At 47.2% G+C, this 19163-nt stretch overlaps 1 protein-coding gene across 1 annotated transcript in view; it reads right to left on the reverse strand.

Moving 5' to 3' along the window:
- Ltbp1 (latent transforming growth factor beta binding protein 1) overlaps positions 1-18567 on the reverse strand; it is a 399918-nt gene extending 381351 nt beyond the window's left edge. Inside the window, exons 1-2 of the mRNA XM_051167245.1 lie at positions 17647-18567; positions 16637-16707 (exon numbers count right to left, since the gene is read on the reverse strand). Of these exons, the coding sequence (XP_051023202.1) occupies positions 16637-16707; positions 17647-18122 (547 nt within the window). The 5' untranslated portion in view covers positions 18123-18567. The remainder of the gene's footprint in view (positions 1-16636; positions 16708-17646) is intronic.
- Between the last annotated feature and the right edge of the window lie 596 nt (positions 18568-19163).

Here is a 19163-nt window from a genome sequence, read left to right on the forward strand (position 1 = left end):
GGATGGAAGAAGGGGGGGTGATCGGATGGGACACAGAAAGAGACTGACGTGGCCAAAACCACTAGAAGTTGGAACTGCAGAATACTTACAGTCATTGGCAATGCTGCCAAACAGACAACCCTGTCCCATTCGGGTGCATCTGGCTGAAGACACACACACACACACACACACACACACACACACACACACACACACACCGGTGTCTCCCTTTTGTTTGTTGGTTGGTTTGTTGGCTGGTTTGTTTTTTGGTCCTTTTGTTTTTGTTTTTTTGAAACAGGGTTTCTCTGTGTATCCTTGGCCATCCTGGACTCACTTTGTAGACTAGCCTGGCCACGATCCTCCTGCCTCTGCCTCTCTGGGTGCTGGGATTACAAGCGTGCGTCACCACACCTGGCTTAAATAATATTTTTTTATTGTTTGAAAGTTTTGTACATGTGTACAATGTGTACTGATCCTGCGCGTCCACTACTGCATCCCTGCAGCTTCTCCTTGTGTTCCTACCCCATCTGCCTCTGAATTTCATGTCCTTATTTCTATCATTATTAATATAACAACCGAGTCAAATTCGTTCTGCCCATACGTACATGGATAGGGTACATGGATACGCACATGCTTAGTGGGATATGAGCAGCATACCAGTGGACACGTCACCGAATGAGAGTGACCCTCTCACCCTCAGTGGCCATCAACTACTAATAGCTCCTCCAATTGGAGCTGGTGGGGTGGGTATCGGGGGTGGGAAGAGGCTCTTCTCTCTCCATGCTGGAATTGTGACTGACGTGACAATCTCAGAAAGCATGAGGGTATTAATGACTCTCTCTCCTGACAAATGCCGGACTCTGAGCTATGCACAGAGCTACCCTCTCTACGGTGCCACCACAACGCGTGTCATGTGCTTTCTGCAAATGGCATCCCCTAATGGAGGTTCTTGGGAGACCTCTCTTGAGTGACCTAAAAAGTTAAACTCATTATAGGAATATATAGAGGTTTCTTCATAATCCCAAATGTGTCCCCCTACCCCCCGTGAAAATAAAAATGCCCTAAAGCAAGTGTCTCAGAAAACTCTCCAGGGACCTTTTGGCAAACTGTGACCCAATGATCTAACCTAAGACTGTGTTAAAGAGAAGGGTTCTCCAAGGACATTTCCAGAGTCCTGTAGTGACTTCCCCCAAGCACCTAACAGTCAAATCTAAGTCTTTGAGCGGCAGGCAGAGAGACAGGGCTTCTCCAGACTGTAGCCTTGGATGTACTGGAACTCCACCAGGCTGCCTTTGAACTCAGAGATCTGCCTGCCTCTGCTTCCCATGTGCTGGGATTAAAGGTGGGTGACATCACCCCCTCAAGGATGCTTAGAAGTCTGAAAACGTGTTGAGTTTTGTTCTTCATATTCTACCTTCCCATATCAAGTCCAGATGTCCAGAGCCTGAAAATCTGAGGCAGGAGCATCAGAAATTAAAAGCCAGTGCCCAGTACATGATGAAATAGATACCATCTGGGCAACACAAGACCCTGGTTCAACAAAAGTAAAACAAACCAAATCAAAATCAAAATAAAATTAAAAAAAAAAAAGAGTGCCAGCAAGATGCCTTGGTGGGCTAACACACATGCCATTGCTCCTGCTTACCTATATTCAACCCCCAGAATACACAGTGGGGGGGGGGGTGAGGAGGGTAAGACTAGTTCCTTCAGCTTACCCTCTGATCTATAGATGTGTCCCAGGGCACATGCGCACATGTGAGCGTGCGCACAATTAATTAGTCACCTAGTTAATTAAATCTACATTGTAAATAAGAGAATAAGAAAAGGAGGCAATCCATATAGCTCAGTAAGTAAAGGCCGCTGCTGCCAAGATTGGGGACTTGATTTTAATCTTAGGGACCCACATAATAGGAGAGAAGTGACTCCCTCAGGTTGTTCTCCATCCTTCACATGCTTGTCATGGCATGCTCCCCACCCCACCCGCGACCCCCACAAAGAAGGAAAAGGAGCCATCATCCCAACTTAAAAAAACCAAAGAGCTCCTTATTAAAGTTATAGCTCCCCACCCCACCCGCGACCCCCACAAAGAAGGAAAAGGAGCCATCATCCCAACTTTAAAAAAACCAAAGAGCTCCTTATTAAAGTTATAGCTCCCCACCCCACCCGCGACCCCCACAAAGAAGGAAAAGGAGCCATCATCCCAACTTAAAAAAACCAAAGAGCTCCTTATTAAAGTTATAGCTCCCCACCCCACCCGCGACCCCCACAAAGAAGGAAAAGGAGCCATCATCCCAACTTAAAAAAACCAAAGAGCTCCATATTAAAGTTATATAGAAAACAAGTGAGGTTAGGAAAAGATATTCACCTGTTCTAGCTCGTTTATCAAATGAAAATTAAACTGAGATTCCTCTACATGGCTATTAGGATGGACAAAATCCAGCTGATACTATCAAATGCTGGCAAAGACACAGAGCAAAACTACTCTAACGTGCCACTGATGGGACTCTAAAATGGCACAGCCACATTAGAAGCCAGCTTCAGTGTCTTAGAAGAAAAATATCTACCCATGTTCTAAATATTTCATCCAGGAACCACACCCTCTGGTGTGTCTCCAAATGGGATTTAAAATTACATCACACAAAAACCTAAGCAAAAATATTGTAGCATCCAGATTTATAATCCTCAAAACTTAGAAACAACCAAAAGCCCTTAAGTCAGTGACTAGATGAACTATAAAACAGCCAAACAAGGGAACATTATTTCATGCTAAAAAAGGTATGATCCAGCAAGGCCCGAAAAGTTGTGGCAGAATCACACTGTGTGGAAAAAGTCAATCTTAAAGGGCTACAGAGGAGGCAGGATCCCAACTATGTGGCACTCTGGAAAAGACAAAACTATGGAGCCGGGATTAGTGGTTGCCAAGGGTTACACGAGAGAAAGGAATAGTTAAACACAACCAGACTCTTAGCAGAACAACTGTTGGGTTGGATCCACAGTGGTAGATGCCTGTCACTATACACATTTGTCAGAATCCACAGTAAGCACTTCAGAAGCGAGCCCTAATGTATAACAGACTCACAAAGGACTGGATGATGGTGTGTGTCTCTCTAGGCTCACTAATGGCAATGAGTGTCCCACTCTGGTGTAAATATTTTGATGGCAGGAGGGGCTGTAGGTAAACGGAAACTAAGATCTTAAGGAGGACTCTATTTCCTGCCCAATTCTGTTCTCAGCAAAATGAATTTTAAAATGACAAATAGGGCCAGCGACGTGGTTCGGCAAGTCAAGGCACTTGCTGAACAAGCCTGGTGACCTGAGTTCAATACCCAAAACCCATATAAAAGTTGAATGAGAAAATCAACTTCTGAAAGTTGTTCTCTGACCCACACATTCATGTATGTACAAGTACACACACACACACACACACACACACACACACACACACACACACACACACACCATTTCTACTTAAAGACAAACAGACACTTTTAAAGGACCTATTTTTTTAATTCAACATTCAGGCAAAGTACCTGTGTATTAATTTATATTACAGAAAGAAAAAAAGCAAGACACATGTAAAAAAAAAAAAAAAGACATAGTGCTGGAGAGATGGTGCTACAGTTAGCACACTAGCTGTTCTTAAAAAAAAAAAAAAAAAACCCAGGTTCAATTCCCAGCACCCAAATTGTGGCTCACAACTGTGAACACTGCACACACAATCCACAGGCACTGTACACACATGAGGTACATATGTGCATGCTGGCAAAACACCTATACTCATAAAATCGTCTTAAATGTTAAAGGCCCACTCATGAGGAAACAGTCTGTTCAATAGAAGGAAAACAGCAACCCCTTCGGTTCTTTCTACAAAGGATCCTGGTCTTAAATACTAGGCCACTCCTCTCCTAAATACACATATAATAAAAGGATGTATCATTGCAGAAACTCTAAGCTGGGCTGCTCCCAAACATCTGATGTGTTCCCCCCAGAACCCTCCATGATTGGGCCAGCATGATGCCATGCTTCAGCCCTGAGGGGCACCTGCCCCATCTTTATTACCCTGTTCTCTCTCAACCTGAATATCCTGATCTTGACATGGAAGAGCGCCCCCCCCCCCCCCGCCTCCCGGCAGCATCTGGCATGTTCTGGCCGGATGCTATCTCTTTAGTCTTAAACTATTTGAGAAAAATGAGTAACAGCAGCACTGTCTCAATTCCTTAGTGTCTTTCTCCTTATCCTTTCCCTTTGAGATATTTTATTCCAGGAAGTACACATTATACAGGGCCTCTGAGTATGAATATGCACCAGAGAGGTGGGTGCCTGCAAAAGTGAGGGCCCTTGGAGTCACCCATTAGTGGTTCTGATTGGTAGGCCTGTCTGTGGCAGGGAGCCAAAATCTACGTCTGGTATATATCCCTTAAGGGGGTTCTGATCCAGGGAATCTGGGTTCTGCACCTTCATAAACACAGCTTTGAAGAATACAGAGGCAGATGCTTTGAGCATCTCCCATGTAAAGGACCAATTATGAGAACAACAAATACAGAAAGAAGCACAGCCATCATTTTACAGATGTATTAGCAGGACAGCAAATGGTCCCTTCCGTCTCTGTGAGAGTACAGCATAAAAATGTGCTTAACATACATGGCTATGCCTGTTCACACTCCAATGTTCCCTCCTGGAACTGAGAAAAAAATGATCCATCCCACTAGGCTTTGTGCTGTACAGACTCATCCTTAAGCAGAAATGAGGGGAAGAGGAGAAAACAAAAGGATGAAAGCCCTGAGGTCTAAGCCCAAAGGAACTGATTTTCTGTTCTCTCTCCATCTACCAGTAATGACCATAGTAGGAAGGCCAGGTTTAGAAAGGTGAGGAGAAAAACACTTAGCCACTGGTTGCCAGGGTTTATGGGGCCCTGCAGAAGGTCACTGAAAACGCAGATGCCTAGGCCCAACCCCATCCCTCCTGATTGCTAGACCTGTTAGAGCTGACGAATTTATACGATTCTCTTCCTCCTTCTCCTTCTTCTCTTCCTTCCCCTCCTCTTCTTCTTGTTTTTGGGGCAGCAAGTAAGAGTAAGATGTGTACCCTTTGCAAGCTAAACACAGGAACCCCACCTCCTCCCCAGAGCTGTGAAATCCCCCACCCCCAAAATTGTGGATCTCCACCATTGTTGATGGTGGTATTCAACTTTTTGATTTGCATTGTTGTTCTTTGGGTTTTTTTTAAATGTATATATGGGGGAGGGGGATTCGCATGTGGGTGCAATGCCCATGGAAGCCAGAAGAGGGCTTTAAATTCCCCCGGTACTGGAGTTATGGAAGGGGGAGGGGCGGGGGGGTGGTGGTTGTGATCTGTCTGACCTGGGTGTTGGGAATCAAATTCAGATCCGCTCCTCTGCAAGAGCAGGGCACTTTCTTGATCGTTGAGCTACCTGGCCAGCCTCTGTTATTTAGTTACTTTGAGACTAAGTCTTCCTGTACCACCCAAGCTAGTCATAAACACACTATCTAGCCAGACGGTTCTCCAACTGGCCATCCTCCTGCCTCAACGTCCTCAAGCACTAGGATTAAAAGCATGCATCACCCGCGCACGAGGTAAGAGAATTCACATCTCGGCAAACCCCTTAGCTCAGCTGGTGCCACTAGCCCACAGCCAATCAGAAAGAGGAGGCCAATAGCTGATGGCTTGCATTCAAGCATCTGCAGTAAAGGAAGGAATGAAGGCAGTGTTACCATCCAAAAGAGCCTCTAACGCTGAGAAGGCGGCATTTCAAACTGCTGCCCAGGGAAGCCTGCTACAACTCACATTCTCTTGTAAGAAAAGAGGCTGTTTAATGACATAATCCCAGTATCCGTTGATTTAAATGAATTTCATCTGGTTTTCCACTCAGAAACAAATGCGACTTAGAGTGCTTATTAATCAGGAACCCTCACTGAGGGTCTATTGTATACACAGCGCTGCCGGGCAGCCCAACTTCCTAATGGATAAAAAAAAAAAAAAAAAAAAAAAGTAAAACAAAAACACAGTGACTGCCTTTAATTTACTTATTGTCTGCATTATTTTACTTCCAATTACTAGGAAATCTTGGACTCACTTAACCTCTGCACTGTCACAAAAAAGAGGGCAACAGGGTCCCCTGAGGGAAGGACTGTCTTCGCATTTGCTTTGAGAATAAAGCAAAGCACAGGGGTGGGCAAGGATTGAGTGGAGAGTTAGAAATCTTTGCTTTATTTCAAGCCAGAGGTGTCCAAGAACCAGGAAACTCAGTGTGTGACATAAAGACTGAAACAGAAGTTCCTCAATCTCTGAAAAAAAAAAACCCACAGGCACTGGGTGGGTCTTATACACCCTATTCTTCAAGATAAACATTACTAAGGCAATGCAGAGAAGAATAGTCACGGAATATCCATAAAAGCCCTTTTATCAGCATTGGATTCTCTGTGTATTGCTCTGGCATGCAGTGCAGTCATGAATCTCACTGTATTTGCTCCTGACCACAAAATGAAGCTGGACCCAGTTTGCAGAATGACCTAAAAATACCATGCAACAATTCCCTACTAATTTGACTTTCTTAATAAAATAGATGAAATCGATTTGAATCACCTTATTGTGTGTTGCAGGAGGCCTCTCTGGCAACAGTCCAACAGGGCCAGGTTGCTCTACTCCAGCACATTACCGCTATCATTCTCTCACCCTAAAATGTTCCTCTCCCAGACCTTGTCATATCACACAAGTGTCATAAGTCACTACCCAAGAGAAACCTTCCCTGACTGCCCCCCCCATCACGCTAGAATTTTACTCCATCCTGGTACCACTAGTACAACCAAGAAGCCTATACTTTCACTCACTCATTCCAAAGAAATTTACATTAATGAGTACTGGAGATAAAATGACGGCTCTGGGAAGACATCTACCCATCCTAAGCTCATACTCCAGCTGGGAGGCCAGACACACGAGGGGCTGCGACATCACATCAAATGTGTTGAGAGAACAAAGGGAGCTTGTGCTTGAAACTCCTAACAAGGACTTGAATGAGGTTTGGGAAGGATGGTTCTGTCCCTTGTCGGAAGGTTGGGAAGACACGCAAGGACTCCCTTGATCTGCAGAGGCTGAAACCTCCTCACTGTTGCATCCACAGAGCCAATAACTGGTCAAGGTAAAATGGTGTACCGCAGCCAATTTCAAAGGCTTTTAAAACACAGTGTCAAAGATGCCAGTTTCAACTATGCACTGCTACAGTGTGTAAATGACATACATATGGCACACAGACAAAAGGATGGAGATGTCCTTCTTATTAAAAACAGCAAGTGGAAACTCATGGAGAACTGGGCGCCATCTTGGAACTGCTGAATAACACCACAAGAAATACCTACATGTCTACAAAGACTTAGAAATTGTTTTGTTTTCCCTACTCCTTTTTTTTTTTTTCAGTCATTCTTTCCTTTGGTGTCTCTACCTCCTCTCTCTTATGCAAGGATTCCCCCTCGAGTCACTTCCAAAAATCCTCTGAAGTTTTCTCTCTACTCTCATACTTCTCATTCCTAAGCAGCAAGGGATCACGTGGCTGCAGGACAGCTGACCTCACCTACTTCAGATGACAACATCTCCCTGCACCCCATCACCCCACACACTGGCCAAACTCATCTTTCATCTGGCCCAACAGAATCAAGAGCATATACTTAAAAACCAGCCCATCCATCTTCTAATTTACAAAACACAACATTTCGCAAACTGTTTACTGACATTCATGCCAACAATATTACTCAAATGCAGTGGAGTGAAAAAAAAAAGCCACAGGGAATAGTATAGTTGGCCAAGAGCGGTATTTGGGAATCTAAAATTACAGGGGAAAATCATACAACATTCATTTTACTTAGTCCCAAATCTCTATCAGATGATGTTGAGCAGAAAGATTCTAAAACTGGCAGGGAGAAAGGAAAAGTCCTCTTAAAGGTTGGGCTATGCCAGGGAGGCCTTACAGAGAGAAAGGGGGGGCGGGGCTGAATAAGGTGCGTGCCCCTGAAAAGCCAGCATAAGCAACCGTGTCTGGCAAGCCAGGATAAACACATCGAGAAAAGCAAAGCAAACGGAGATGATTGTCAAAAGGTAAGAATAAACAAACAGAGGAGAAGGCCCAGCCTCACAGGGTGTTCCCAGGACTGTATCTCTAACCCACTAACTTACACTTGCCAGTCAACGTAATTCTAGGCAACTCAATTAGCACTGGTGCTATGGCAACCCCAGCGGCCTGGCTACATACAAAGTAACAGAGAAAACCCTGCTTCCTGGGAGCTCAATGCTGATCAAGCCACAGAGATGCCCAGCGTGTGCAGAGCCAAGCAAAGGAAAACCACCACACTTGAGAACAACTAAGGGTGAGCCTGTGATGTTCACCAAAACACTTAAATAGCATGTGGGCTCCAGGAGGGACCAGAAGGGGGCAGCCCTGAGCAAACTGGAGCAACTCAGAGCCACTGATGTCAAATCGTGGTTTTTTTTTGGGGGGGGGGGCATTTTCCATGCACTTTTCATGCGTCATCTCACACAGTCCCCCACCCTGACCTCAGGCCTCAGAATGATAGGCTACTATACCTACATGGTTGCATCGAGTTAACCTGGCCTTGCTCAGTTCTCAGAAGTTTCCCCAAGTCACACGGGAAGAGAGAGCATGAAGGTCAAGTTCCCAGCACTGTATTCTAACTCCAAAGACAGAACAGAGCCACACAGCCTCTAATTCAGGCAAATTAAATGAGAGCAAGCAATGAGAAGAGAAAGAGCACAGCCAGCACAGTGAGGCCGGAGAGGAGGGAGTTCCCAGGAGCACTGCCGTCTCACAGCCACATGATTTGTACACATCCCCAGTACATGGGACTGTAGCTACCTGAAGTGCTCAGTCCATATTCAGTAGCTATTAACTCAGCAAATTATAGGCAAAGGAAAACATACAAACCAAATACGGCTCCTGTGTACTTCCCACGAGTGCCCAAACAGTTAGTATGACACCAAGAAATTATGTATTATTCTCTCTGCACTTAAAAGGCAAGAGACATTACTAGTAAAATATACATTTAAGCCAAATAAGATCATACATAGTCTCTCCCTCCACTATAAATCACCGTGCTTAATTGGTACATCAGAGAGCTTTTAAAAGCATATCGCTAATGGCCAGCCATTGGGTACGTTACTTACTGGCTTTGTGTGTTTAAATTGTTTTATAATTAAAAATAGAGTGTTTGGGGCTGGAGAGGGGGCTTGGCAGTTAAGAATTCCTGCCTACCACTCTTGCTAAGAACCCAGGTCTGGTTCTCAGGAACCACACAGCATCACACAGTCACCTGTGACCCCACGTCCAAGGCATGCGGTGCTCTTCCGCCTTCACGTATTCCTGCATTTGAGTAGTTAACATAAATTCATGAAGACACATGCATCCACATAAAATCATTAATAAACAAACAAACAAATCCTTTTTTAAAGGGGTATGTTTAATAGAAAACACACACTATATACATACCCTTATGAGAGTTAAAGTGCTTAAAACTGAAAATTAAAAGAAAAAACACCTTAGGGGGCCAGTGGGACACCTTGGATAGGCGGCCTGAGTTCAGTCCTCAGAACCCACAGGGTGAAGGGAGAGATCCAAGTAGTCCTCTGACCTCCATATCTGCATTGTGGCACAGATACAGAGCATAAAGAGAAACAGAGAGAGCCAGAGAAACAGAGACAGACAGACAGACAGAGACAGAATGGGACAAAAGTATGAAAATTTTATAAAAAGCTTTTAATCATCTAGGTATTATTAAAAACTTTTCCAATTTTCAAAATATCACCAAAATCACACACATACAGCAAAGATGGAACTAACTAAATTACTTTTTTAAAAGATATAAAAGAACTCGCACATCCACAGCTCTGCCCAAAACTGAGCTACTCCAAGTGCAGGGGGTTCCTGTCTCAGTGTGGCCCTAGCCTCTCATCACCCACACCCAGTGGCAAACCAGTCTCCAGGATCAGATTCCTTCTAGACCAGCATCCCCATGCAGGAACTGTGTTACTTTGGGGGCACCTGTTGGCGCTCCCACATGTCTGGCCCAACAACAATAGCTCCTGCCATGAACCTTCTAGATACTCGTATTTGAGAATCACTCATCCAGACCTCTGTAAAGCAGGCCAGAAAAAAAAAAAAAAATGGCCAGAAGCATAAACAAATGACCTACAACGATCGCCTTGTCTCGCATAACATGCCTAGGCACCATGGGAGAAGAAGCCAAGTTAAATCCATAGTCAAAGGCTTCTTGGCAGGAGAGCAATGAAGTCTTCAAACACTGCAAGGAAACCTCCAGATGCCCAGAGGGAACCATCTCCGCACAGCTCACATCTCCTGCTCATGTGCACAGCAAGCTTGAGCTTAACTGTGCTCCCCTCTCCTGACCCAAAGCAAGACAAGTTGAAATCCTAACTCCTGGTATCTTAGAATGCGAGTTGATTTGGAGGAAGCATCTTTGCTAGGAATGGCAAGGTAAAATGGGTGAGAGCGGGCACTGATCTGAGTGGGATTCTTATATGAAATAGGAATCTGGACACACTGAAGGACAGAAACAGGATGAGGCACACAAAGAGAAATGGTCACATGCAATGAGAGTGGCCCTTAGAAGGTGTCAGCCATATCAGGCCCTGATTGGCAGGTTCTGGCCACCAAAACTGTGAGACAGTTAAGTTCCCGTTTCTCTAAGACATCTAGTTTGGGAGGTGTGGTTCTGTTACAGAGGAGGAGACCAACATAGCTTGAAAAACCAGGAAGCCAATTTAGGTAGTAAGATGCTGATCGCCACTGCTAACAGATCATGCCTGCCTCAACAAACCCCACAGTGTTATTGATTAAAAAAAAAAAAAAAAAAAAAAAAAAGTCCTGTAATGTCTGAGGTCCCATGCAAATTAACTTTCACCACCCTTGCTCCTTGTAAGACCTGACAGGGTCAAGGGTCAAAATGGGTGACATAGCCCTCAAGCTCCGAGTCATCCTGGCTCCTGCCTCACCAGTACTTGGAAGGAAAAAAAATAAAAATACGCATTTTAAGAAAATGTCATCTATATACTGGAATGCGTTTGAGTATGTCTGGAATAGTCTCAGCAATAAGTAACAAAGTCAAAAACAGCAAAGCCCTGTAGCAGCCAAGGGTCTTGTTAAAAAGTCAGAAAGCTTCAACACTGTAGAAAAGACTGGGATCCACTGTTGCATGCAAATCAGCCCTGGCTGGAGGAGTGTCTCACCATGAAGTCTTCAGCACAACCATGACACAGAATTTATGGTTCCTAAATGTTTGTTTTAACTAGTGTTGAGAACACATATTTGCCCCAGTGTGAACTTGACCCCGGGGTCTCCTCTCAGCCTTCTCTTCTGTGTCTGTGCCACGTGACAAGATTTTCCAGTCGGGCTTCCCACCCCAGCTCCCAGGACTGGGGTCAGAGCCCAGGACACAGACAGGACAACCCTCCAGGCAGCTGCTATGGTAAACTTTGCGGCAGATGTATTGGCAAAGCAGCTGCCAATGGCCATAGCAGGCCTAAGAAAAATGTGTGATCATCATGGGCCTCTCTCTCTCAAGCCCAGCTAGTGAGCTGGGCCAAAGGGGACAGGCTGAGGAGTGCTATCAGAGACTACCTCCACATGCGACATCCTTCTGAATGATGCAACCTACTCCACCCTTCCTGGCACTAAGGGTACAACAAATACCCAGGGATCCCCTGCATGGAACTTAAGGAGCATTTCTAGGGTTGGTTTTCAGAGATTTTGTTGTTAGTTAGTTGGTTATTTGGTTGGTTGGTTTTGTTTGCCCCGCCTCCCCGCCGCGCCCGCATCCCCGAAAGCAGTATGGGCTGAACGCCAATGGAAAAGCAATGGAATATCGATTTTCTGTTCCTTCCTAAGGAGAGAACAAGTCATTTGATGTGCCATGAGCTCTGTGAGTAAAACCAGACCCTGCACTCCCTACAGCTGGCTGCATTTCTCCCCTATTCATAGAACCTGGCACATGGTAAAAACTAAACAGATATCCGTTAAGTAAATAAAAGAACCATGCTTGCATTTACAAAGGGCCTGCAACGTGCCAGGCACCCGCTTGGTGTCCTGTCCTGTCTGCCCTCGTTCCTCTCCCCTCTGTCTCACCCCGCCAGCCCTGTCTCACTCTCTTCGCCTTTATTCTTTTGTGTTTTCTGTTCCCACATTCAGTCTCCTCATTAGATCTGAACCCACTGGCAAAGTCTGTCTCTCAGTCATACTAACTCTGAAAAGGGGCTCCGGGGACAAAAAAGACTGGAAGAAACAATGATGGGGTAGTTTAGACGAAGAGATGCAAAAATGAGAAGGGGAAAATATCACACATCAGGGGTGTAATGTTTCCACTCTAAGGACAGTCCCTTAAGCTACAAAATCCTTCTATAAATGTTGTCATTGGAAAGAGAAGACTTGGGATACCATCTCTTGATCACTACCAACAGTCCCCAATATTAAACGGAAAAAAGGCATATCCCATGCTATTATTACAACTCCCAGAGACACCTACACAGAGGGGGGGAGGGGAGAGAGAGAGATGTTGATGTGCAGTTTGGCATATCCACACAGGGACTGGGTGGCTGGAGCCCCAGGACCACCATGGTGCCTGCACAGAGGCATTCTTTGCCCCGTGTGGGTCTGCTGCCTGCATGTTTTTCATCTCTGGTTTGCAATTTAAGGTTCACTAAATCTTCCATCTTCAGAAGCATTTGCCCATGGTACATTTAAATTAAGTTTCAATCAACTCAAAGCAATTCAAGATGGCCCAAAGGAATGCATTATTTTCTTCACTGAATTAATCAAACAATCAGAAGACCACAAACACATTCAATCTCTTATGCAGAGATTCTTTTGGCTCAGTTAACGTAATCTATGTAAACCCTTTAAATTATCCTTAAAATATGATAACTACTAAATACCATGGGTTCTACACTGCAATCTACCCATACGTTTCATGATGTTGACACATTGCTGTTTCGTATTCTTATGTAATAGATCACATTCAAATGGAGTTGTTCAATATTGGCATATGAAGGATAAAAGAAAGGGTGGGAATCACACATCAATTTGTTTTGTCATCTTAATATTATTGTTATTTAATGTAGTAGTTACACTGATGAAAGTTGGTGAAGCGATGATTTACATGAATTCCCATCCATTTTGCAAATAAAGTCTCATTCCCCCAAGGAACAAGCTTTAACACATAGGGAGCTTGAGACATGTATTTAGTGGTGTGTGTGTGTGTGTGTGTGTGTGTGTGTGTGTGTGTAAGTTCATGTGTATGTGTGTGCTCAGGTGAGTGTGAGTTTGCACACACGTGTGTGTGAGTGTATATAGAAGCCAGAGGTAGGCAATGGATGTCTTCCTCAACTGCTTTCTATTGTTTGTTTGTTTGTTTTAGTGTTTTTCCTAACCTGGAAGTGACCGATTTGTCTAGACAGGTTAGCCAACAAACTCCAAAAATCTGTCTGTCTCCACTTCCCCAGAGCTGGGAGCAGGCTCACACTGCCACACTCCACCTCCGCAGAGCTGGGAGCAGGCTCACACTGCCACATTCCACCTCCGCAGAGCTGGGAGCGGGCTCACACTGCCACACTCCACCTCTGCAGAGCTGGGAGCGGGCTCACACTGCCACACTCCACCTCTGCAGAGCTGGGAGCGGGCTCACACTGCCACACTCCACTTCTGCAGAGCTGGGAGCAGGCTCACACTGCCACACTCCACCTCTGCAGAGCTGGGAGCAGGCTCACACTGCCACACCCCACCTCTGCAGAGCTGGGAGCGGGCTCACACTGCCACACTCCACCTCTGCAGAGCTGGGAGCGGGCTCACACTGCCACACTCCACCTCTGCAGAGCTGGGAGCGGGCTCACACTGCCACACTCCACCTCTGCAGAGCTGGGAGCGGGCTCACACTGCCACACTCCACCTCTGCAGAGCTGGGAGCAGGCTCACACTGCCACACTCCACCTCTGCAGAGCTGGGAGCGGGCTCACACTGCCACATTCAGCTTTGACACAAATGCTGAAACTCTGAGCCTAGTTCCTCATGCGTCAGAGCAAGCACTGTGCTGACTGGGCCATCTTTCCATGCCCCGTACTCAGTTTTCTTTAACATCTTTTCCAAATGAATCATTCAAAGGTATAAAACAACCCAATGACTTTTAAGGGATTGCAGATTGGGCGATTCTAACACCAAAGTCACAAATCCCAAACCTGAAACATTCTGAGTGCCAACAGGACACCACAAGTGGAAGATCCCATACCTGGCTTCATGGACACAGCTCAGTCAAAATGCAAGCACACTAAAAAATAGTGTGTAAAATTACCATCAGCTTATCTATAAGGCATATGTACAGATGAACTTCATGTTTGAACTTGGCTCCCATCCTTGACATATCTCATTATATACGTAAACACATATTCAAATAAAATCAAAGTCCCAAACACTAGTTTGGCCCAAAACATTTCACTTAATAGATACTCACTATAGTAGAGAAAAAAAAAAAATCATCCATGTTACTTTAAAAAATAAAGGCAGTATACACAGGGAAAGAAGAAAGCCATGTAGTCTATAAAGGAGAGTTTACTTGACTTGATCCAATACGCTCTAAGAGCCCCTGGTTTCAGCGTGGCTTTCATACCCATTCTTTTTTTTACCTTGACACCTTCAACAATCCAACATAGGGAGCCCAGTTTTAGTTCAGTCATTTCTGCAGAAGAAAAGGTAGAATCGGAGAGACCAGTTGAATTGCTTAAAGCCACACAGCTAGTGAAGGGTCCAGCATTTGAACCTACAGCTTTTCGGGCATCATGCTGCCTATCCATAGATTAGGTGGACGGTTCCTATGCTAATTCCAGTAACGTCTAAAGACAATGGCTCCCTCATCTTTCAGGACATACCTGAAATTAGGCTCAGAGTAAAAACACCCATCTCTGGACTCTCACTTTAAAGTGAGGTGATTCTCACTTTATTGAGAGCACTTGGAATTCTTCTGGAGGACCTGGGTCTGCCCACACTGGGCCACTGAAAACTAACAACCCTGTAACCCAAGGGGATCTAACACCCTCTTCTGGACTCCATGAGCTTCTCTCTCCCTCCCCCACCCCTCTCTCCCTCTCTCGCTCTCACTCTTTCCTTGTGTGTATATATATGTATATATGTCACACACACTATAAAACATTCATTTCATAAATGCTATGCTTTCACTGCTGTTCTCCACTGCCTGGGTTCTGTGTCAGCAGCACAACTATTCCTGGAAGAAGTTGTGATTTCTGTTTCTAGCACTGGGTAGAAAAAGCACAAGAAAGGAGAGTGGTGCTGAACTGCCTAGATTCCGGTGTTGTCTACAGCTCCTTCCTTGGAGCCGGAACCTGATGCTGAAGATAGCATGAGATGGACACAGTCCAGCCACTTCCTCCAGCTCCGGCCACAACTGCACAGCCTAATTCTCCCAAGCAACAAGTGGCCGGTGACCTCGCTTTCTGGACCTGTGGGGGCAAAGCCAGCTACACACATATCCTTGCGCCCCTGGTCTGGAGAAGCAGGAAGCCACGATGGGAAAGCTCACTATCTGGATAGTCTCATTCTAAGAGCTTCTTGGGAACCCTGAGCCCTCAGAAAGGCGGACTCTTAAGGGGTGCCCCCTTTTCAGAAACCTCAGAGCATGCACCAGCAGGCTTTGTTGGTTTGCATGTGTGTGGTGGGATGAGTGGATGAGTGTTTGTGTGAGTGTGTGCCAGGACTTGTGCATGTGGAGACCACAGGTCAAACCTTGAATGTCATTCCTCAGATGCCCTTCACCTTGTTCCTTTAGGCAGGGTCTCCCACGGAGGGACTAGAACTCACCAATTAGGCAAGGCTGACTGGCCAGTGAGCCCCAGGAATCCACTTGTCCTTACCACCCAGCTTTATCAGATGGGTTCTAGGGATCGAACTCTGGTCCTTAAGCTTGCATGGCAAACATTTTACCAAGGAGGCTATCTTCCCAACCCCTGCCCTGTGTGTTCAACCTTCACACAGCAAGACCTCACTGCCCCAGTGTGGTCGCAGAGGGATATCCTCCATGTTACAGGCCAACCATGTCACAGCAGCTTTGAGGCAGATGCAGTTACTGCAAGAAGGGATCCTAATCCAGGAAAAATCTGCTGCCACATTTCAGTCAGTTCTGGCAAGTGTAATCTAAGAAGTTAAGAACAGAAAAATAGAGCCAGGTGGTGAAGCACACAACTTTAATCCCAGCACTCAGGAAGCAGAGGCAGGCAGACCTCTGTGAATTTGAGGCCAGCCTGATCTACATAGTGAGTTCCAGGACAGTAGGGACTATGTAGAGAGATCCTATCTCATCATCATCATAGTTTTTATTTACAATGCCTACAAGCAAGAGCATTTCTGTTCTAGATGCTAGAATTTGGTCCTCAGGAGATTGTTAAGCCAGTCATTACTCTGTGATCCTAGGTCAAATCCGGAAGGCAGCACCTGCCTCTTCAAGAGGTCTCTGTAGAGCCTCCCTGACCCCACCTTGACCGCCCCCCCCCCCCCACCACCCCGATACAAACAGCCCCATCTGGTCCATCGTGCAAGGCCGCTGTAAGCACAGTAACTTACGTTTGGTGCACCTCTGGGAGCCAGGAGCTTTACTCCAGCCGTGGCAGCACTGCCCTCCACAGACATTGATCCTGAAACAAAGCGAGACCCCTGAGTCCAGCACAGCTATCCTCCCTTCCCAAGAATTCAAGCTTTCGGGGCATTGCTGAAAAGCCAATCTCTTGCTTCCACGTTTCTCTGGATTAGAGAGAGCTCTATGTGTACGCAGGATGCCCAAACCAAAGTTGCTCAAATATAAGGGTAGAGGACCATTCACCTGGGAAGAATGGAGGAACCAAAGGACCTGCATACCAAGGGTGGAGAATTAAAACCCAGACAAATGGTTGTCTTAACCCCACATTAAAACAGAGTCAAATGTACTCTGCAGATTCTCTTGCCCCACTTTGCATCAGAGAGAAGTATCCCCCAAAGATATAACCCTGGGAATCCATCCCTAAGGGATAGAAAAGCCAAATGTCCTAACTAAGTCGCCCTGCACCCCATCTTGTGATGAATGGGGAGAAAGCAGTGCAGTGGGAATATTTAACCAAACTTTCCAACCCCTACTGCAGTCCATGCTGAGTCTCAGCCCAACCCCTACCACCTTAGGACTGAGACCCCACAGGTGCCAGCAAACCCAAGACTACAGTTTCCAGGATGCCTGAAGAAAGCTGGGTCTTTAAAACTTGCCTTTCCCTCACAATCCCTTTTTCATTAGGTAAACCAAAATAAAAACCGAGTTGCAAAAAGTTTAATTGATGCCTTGGGATTACGCTGTAGTGACTTCATGTTTACGCCCATAGTCTAGGACCAGAAGGGTTTGCGCACAGGAGGTTACGCCCCGGGGAAGAAATAATTGCCTTTTGTGTTTCCCCGAAGCTCGGTAACAATGCACTAGGAGTTTAACGCCAGTAAAAGTGAGCAGGCTTACCCCGCACCCACCCCTTCCCGCAGCGCCCCCGGCGGGGAGGAGAAGGTTCCTCCAGCCCTAGCGGGTCCCAGCGCCTGAGGCAGGCGGAGCCCGGGCTTACCCCTGCAGCTGCTGCTTCTGCTGAACCTGCAGCCCGGAGCCCCCGGCGCTCTGAGTGTCCTGCTGCACTTTGGAGCGCACGACTTGCCTGCCATGTTTGGCGAAGCGGGTGACTGCCGGCTGAGCACCGGCCTTAGAGTGGAGCTGCCGGCCGGGCGCCCCCGGACGCGCGGGCTCGGGTGGCAGCGGCGATCGGACTCCCGGCAGGGCCGCGCTGCCAGGCTGACTAGTGCGACGGGTCCGCTCGGCTGGGGGCCCGGCCAAGGCGCGGCTGGAGGCAGCCGATGAGCTGCGGCTGTACCTGGCGTCCAGCGCGACGTTGAAGGTCCGTGGGGGCCCAGCCAGAGGCAAGGCTCCGGCCGCCAGCCCGGGGCCCGGGCGCACCACGTACGTGATCCTCCGCACCCGGCCGTGTGCAGACCACGCTAGCAGCCCTGCCCAGAGCAGGAGTCCCCACCTGAGCCAGGCTCCCGCCATCGCGGGCAGTCTCCGGCCGCGCGGCTCGCCCTGCCCCGGCGCGCTCCCTTGGTATCACCAAGGACTCCCCGGAGAGCCGGAGCGCGGCGGGGTGGAGGCCGACTGGGTGGCCACAGGGAAGGAAGCTTTACGGGCAGCTGAGCAGCAACGGACCCCAGCCGGGAGCGGTGGCGAGCAAGGGGCGGGAGTTGGGGTGGAGAGGAGGGGAGGGGCGCGGGCTGCGCAAGGTGAGGGTCTCCTAGCTCAGCCGGCGTGTCGCGAGGTGCAGCGGGGGTGCCACGGGCGCCGACCCTCGAGGGTGGGCGAGGACGACCGTGAGCGCTGGACGCTCAGAGGCAGCCCGGGCGGCAAAGTCTTTTAAAAGTTTCTTCTCCCCGGCAGAGCCCTGTGTCAGATCTGAACAGCCAATCTGCGGCAGACGTGACGTCAGATAGCAAATCCTAATTGGGGAAAGCTTGAGATGAGCCTGAGAACGAGCCGACAACCTTGGCATCCAGAAATTGGGGCTGTGGGTCGCGTGGACTAAGGTTCCCGCTCCCCGAGTTCTCGGTCCCAGTCCGCAGGAGAAGACAAAGGGCTCAGAAGGTGCGAGAATGACCCTTTCCTTCTCCAGCCCTATAGGATTCGGGTGATAAAGTTTGGAAGCGTTCTTAGCCGATTTTGCTCGGATACTGTCGGCAGGAGTTGGATTAAAACAGTAGGTTGGGCCCCAGAAAAGGCTATCCGAGGTAGGCTACACTGTCCACTGGAAATTGATTAGTCCTATTAGTCGGAAGGAAGGCTCTCTTTAGGTTTGCAATCTCAGGAAGACTTGGTGGTACCCTACTCCTGGCTGGAGGGGCGAGAATACAGGGCGGGCAGCAGGGGGCGTCCGTGTAGATGAAGAAAACCAAAGAGGCTACCTTAGGAACATTTAGGATTCCGTGTGTGTGTGTGTGTGTGTGTGTGTGTGTGTGTTTGTGTGTGTCTGTGTATGTGTCTATGTGTGTGTATGTATGTCTGTGTGTGTCTGTGTGTGTGTATGTCTGTGTATGTATGTTT

The sequence above is a fragment of the Acomys russatus genome, chromosome 1, assembly GCF_903995435.1.
Source record: "Acomys russatus chromosome 1, mAcoRus1.1, whole genome shotgun sequence".
Classification (NCBI taxonomy): domain Eukaryota; kingdom Metazoa; phylum Chordata; class Mammalia; order Rodentia; family Muridae; genus Acomys; species Acomys russatus.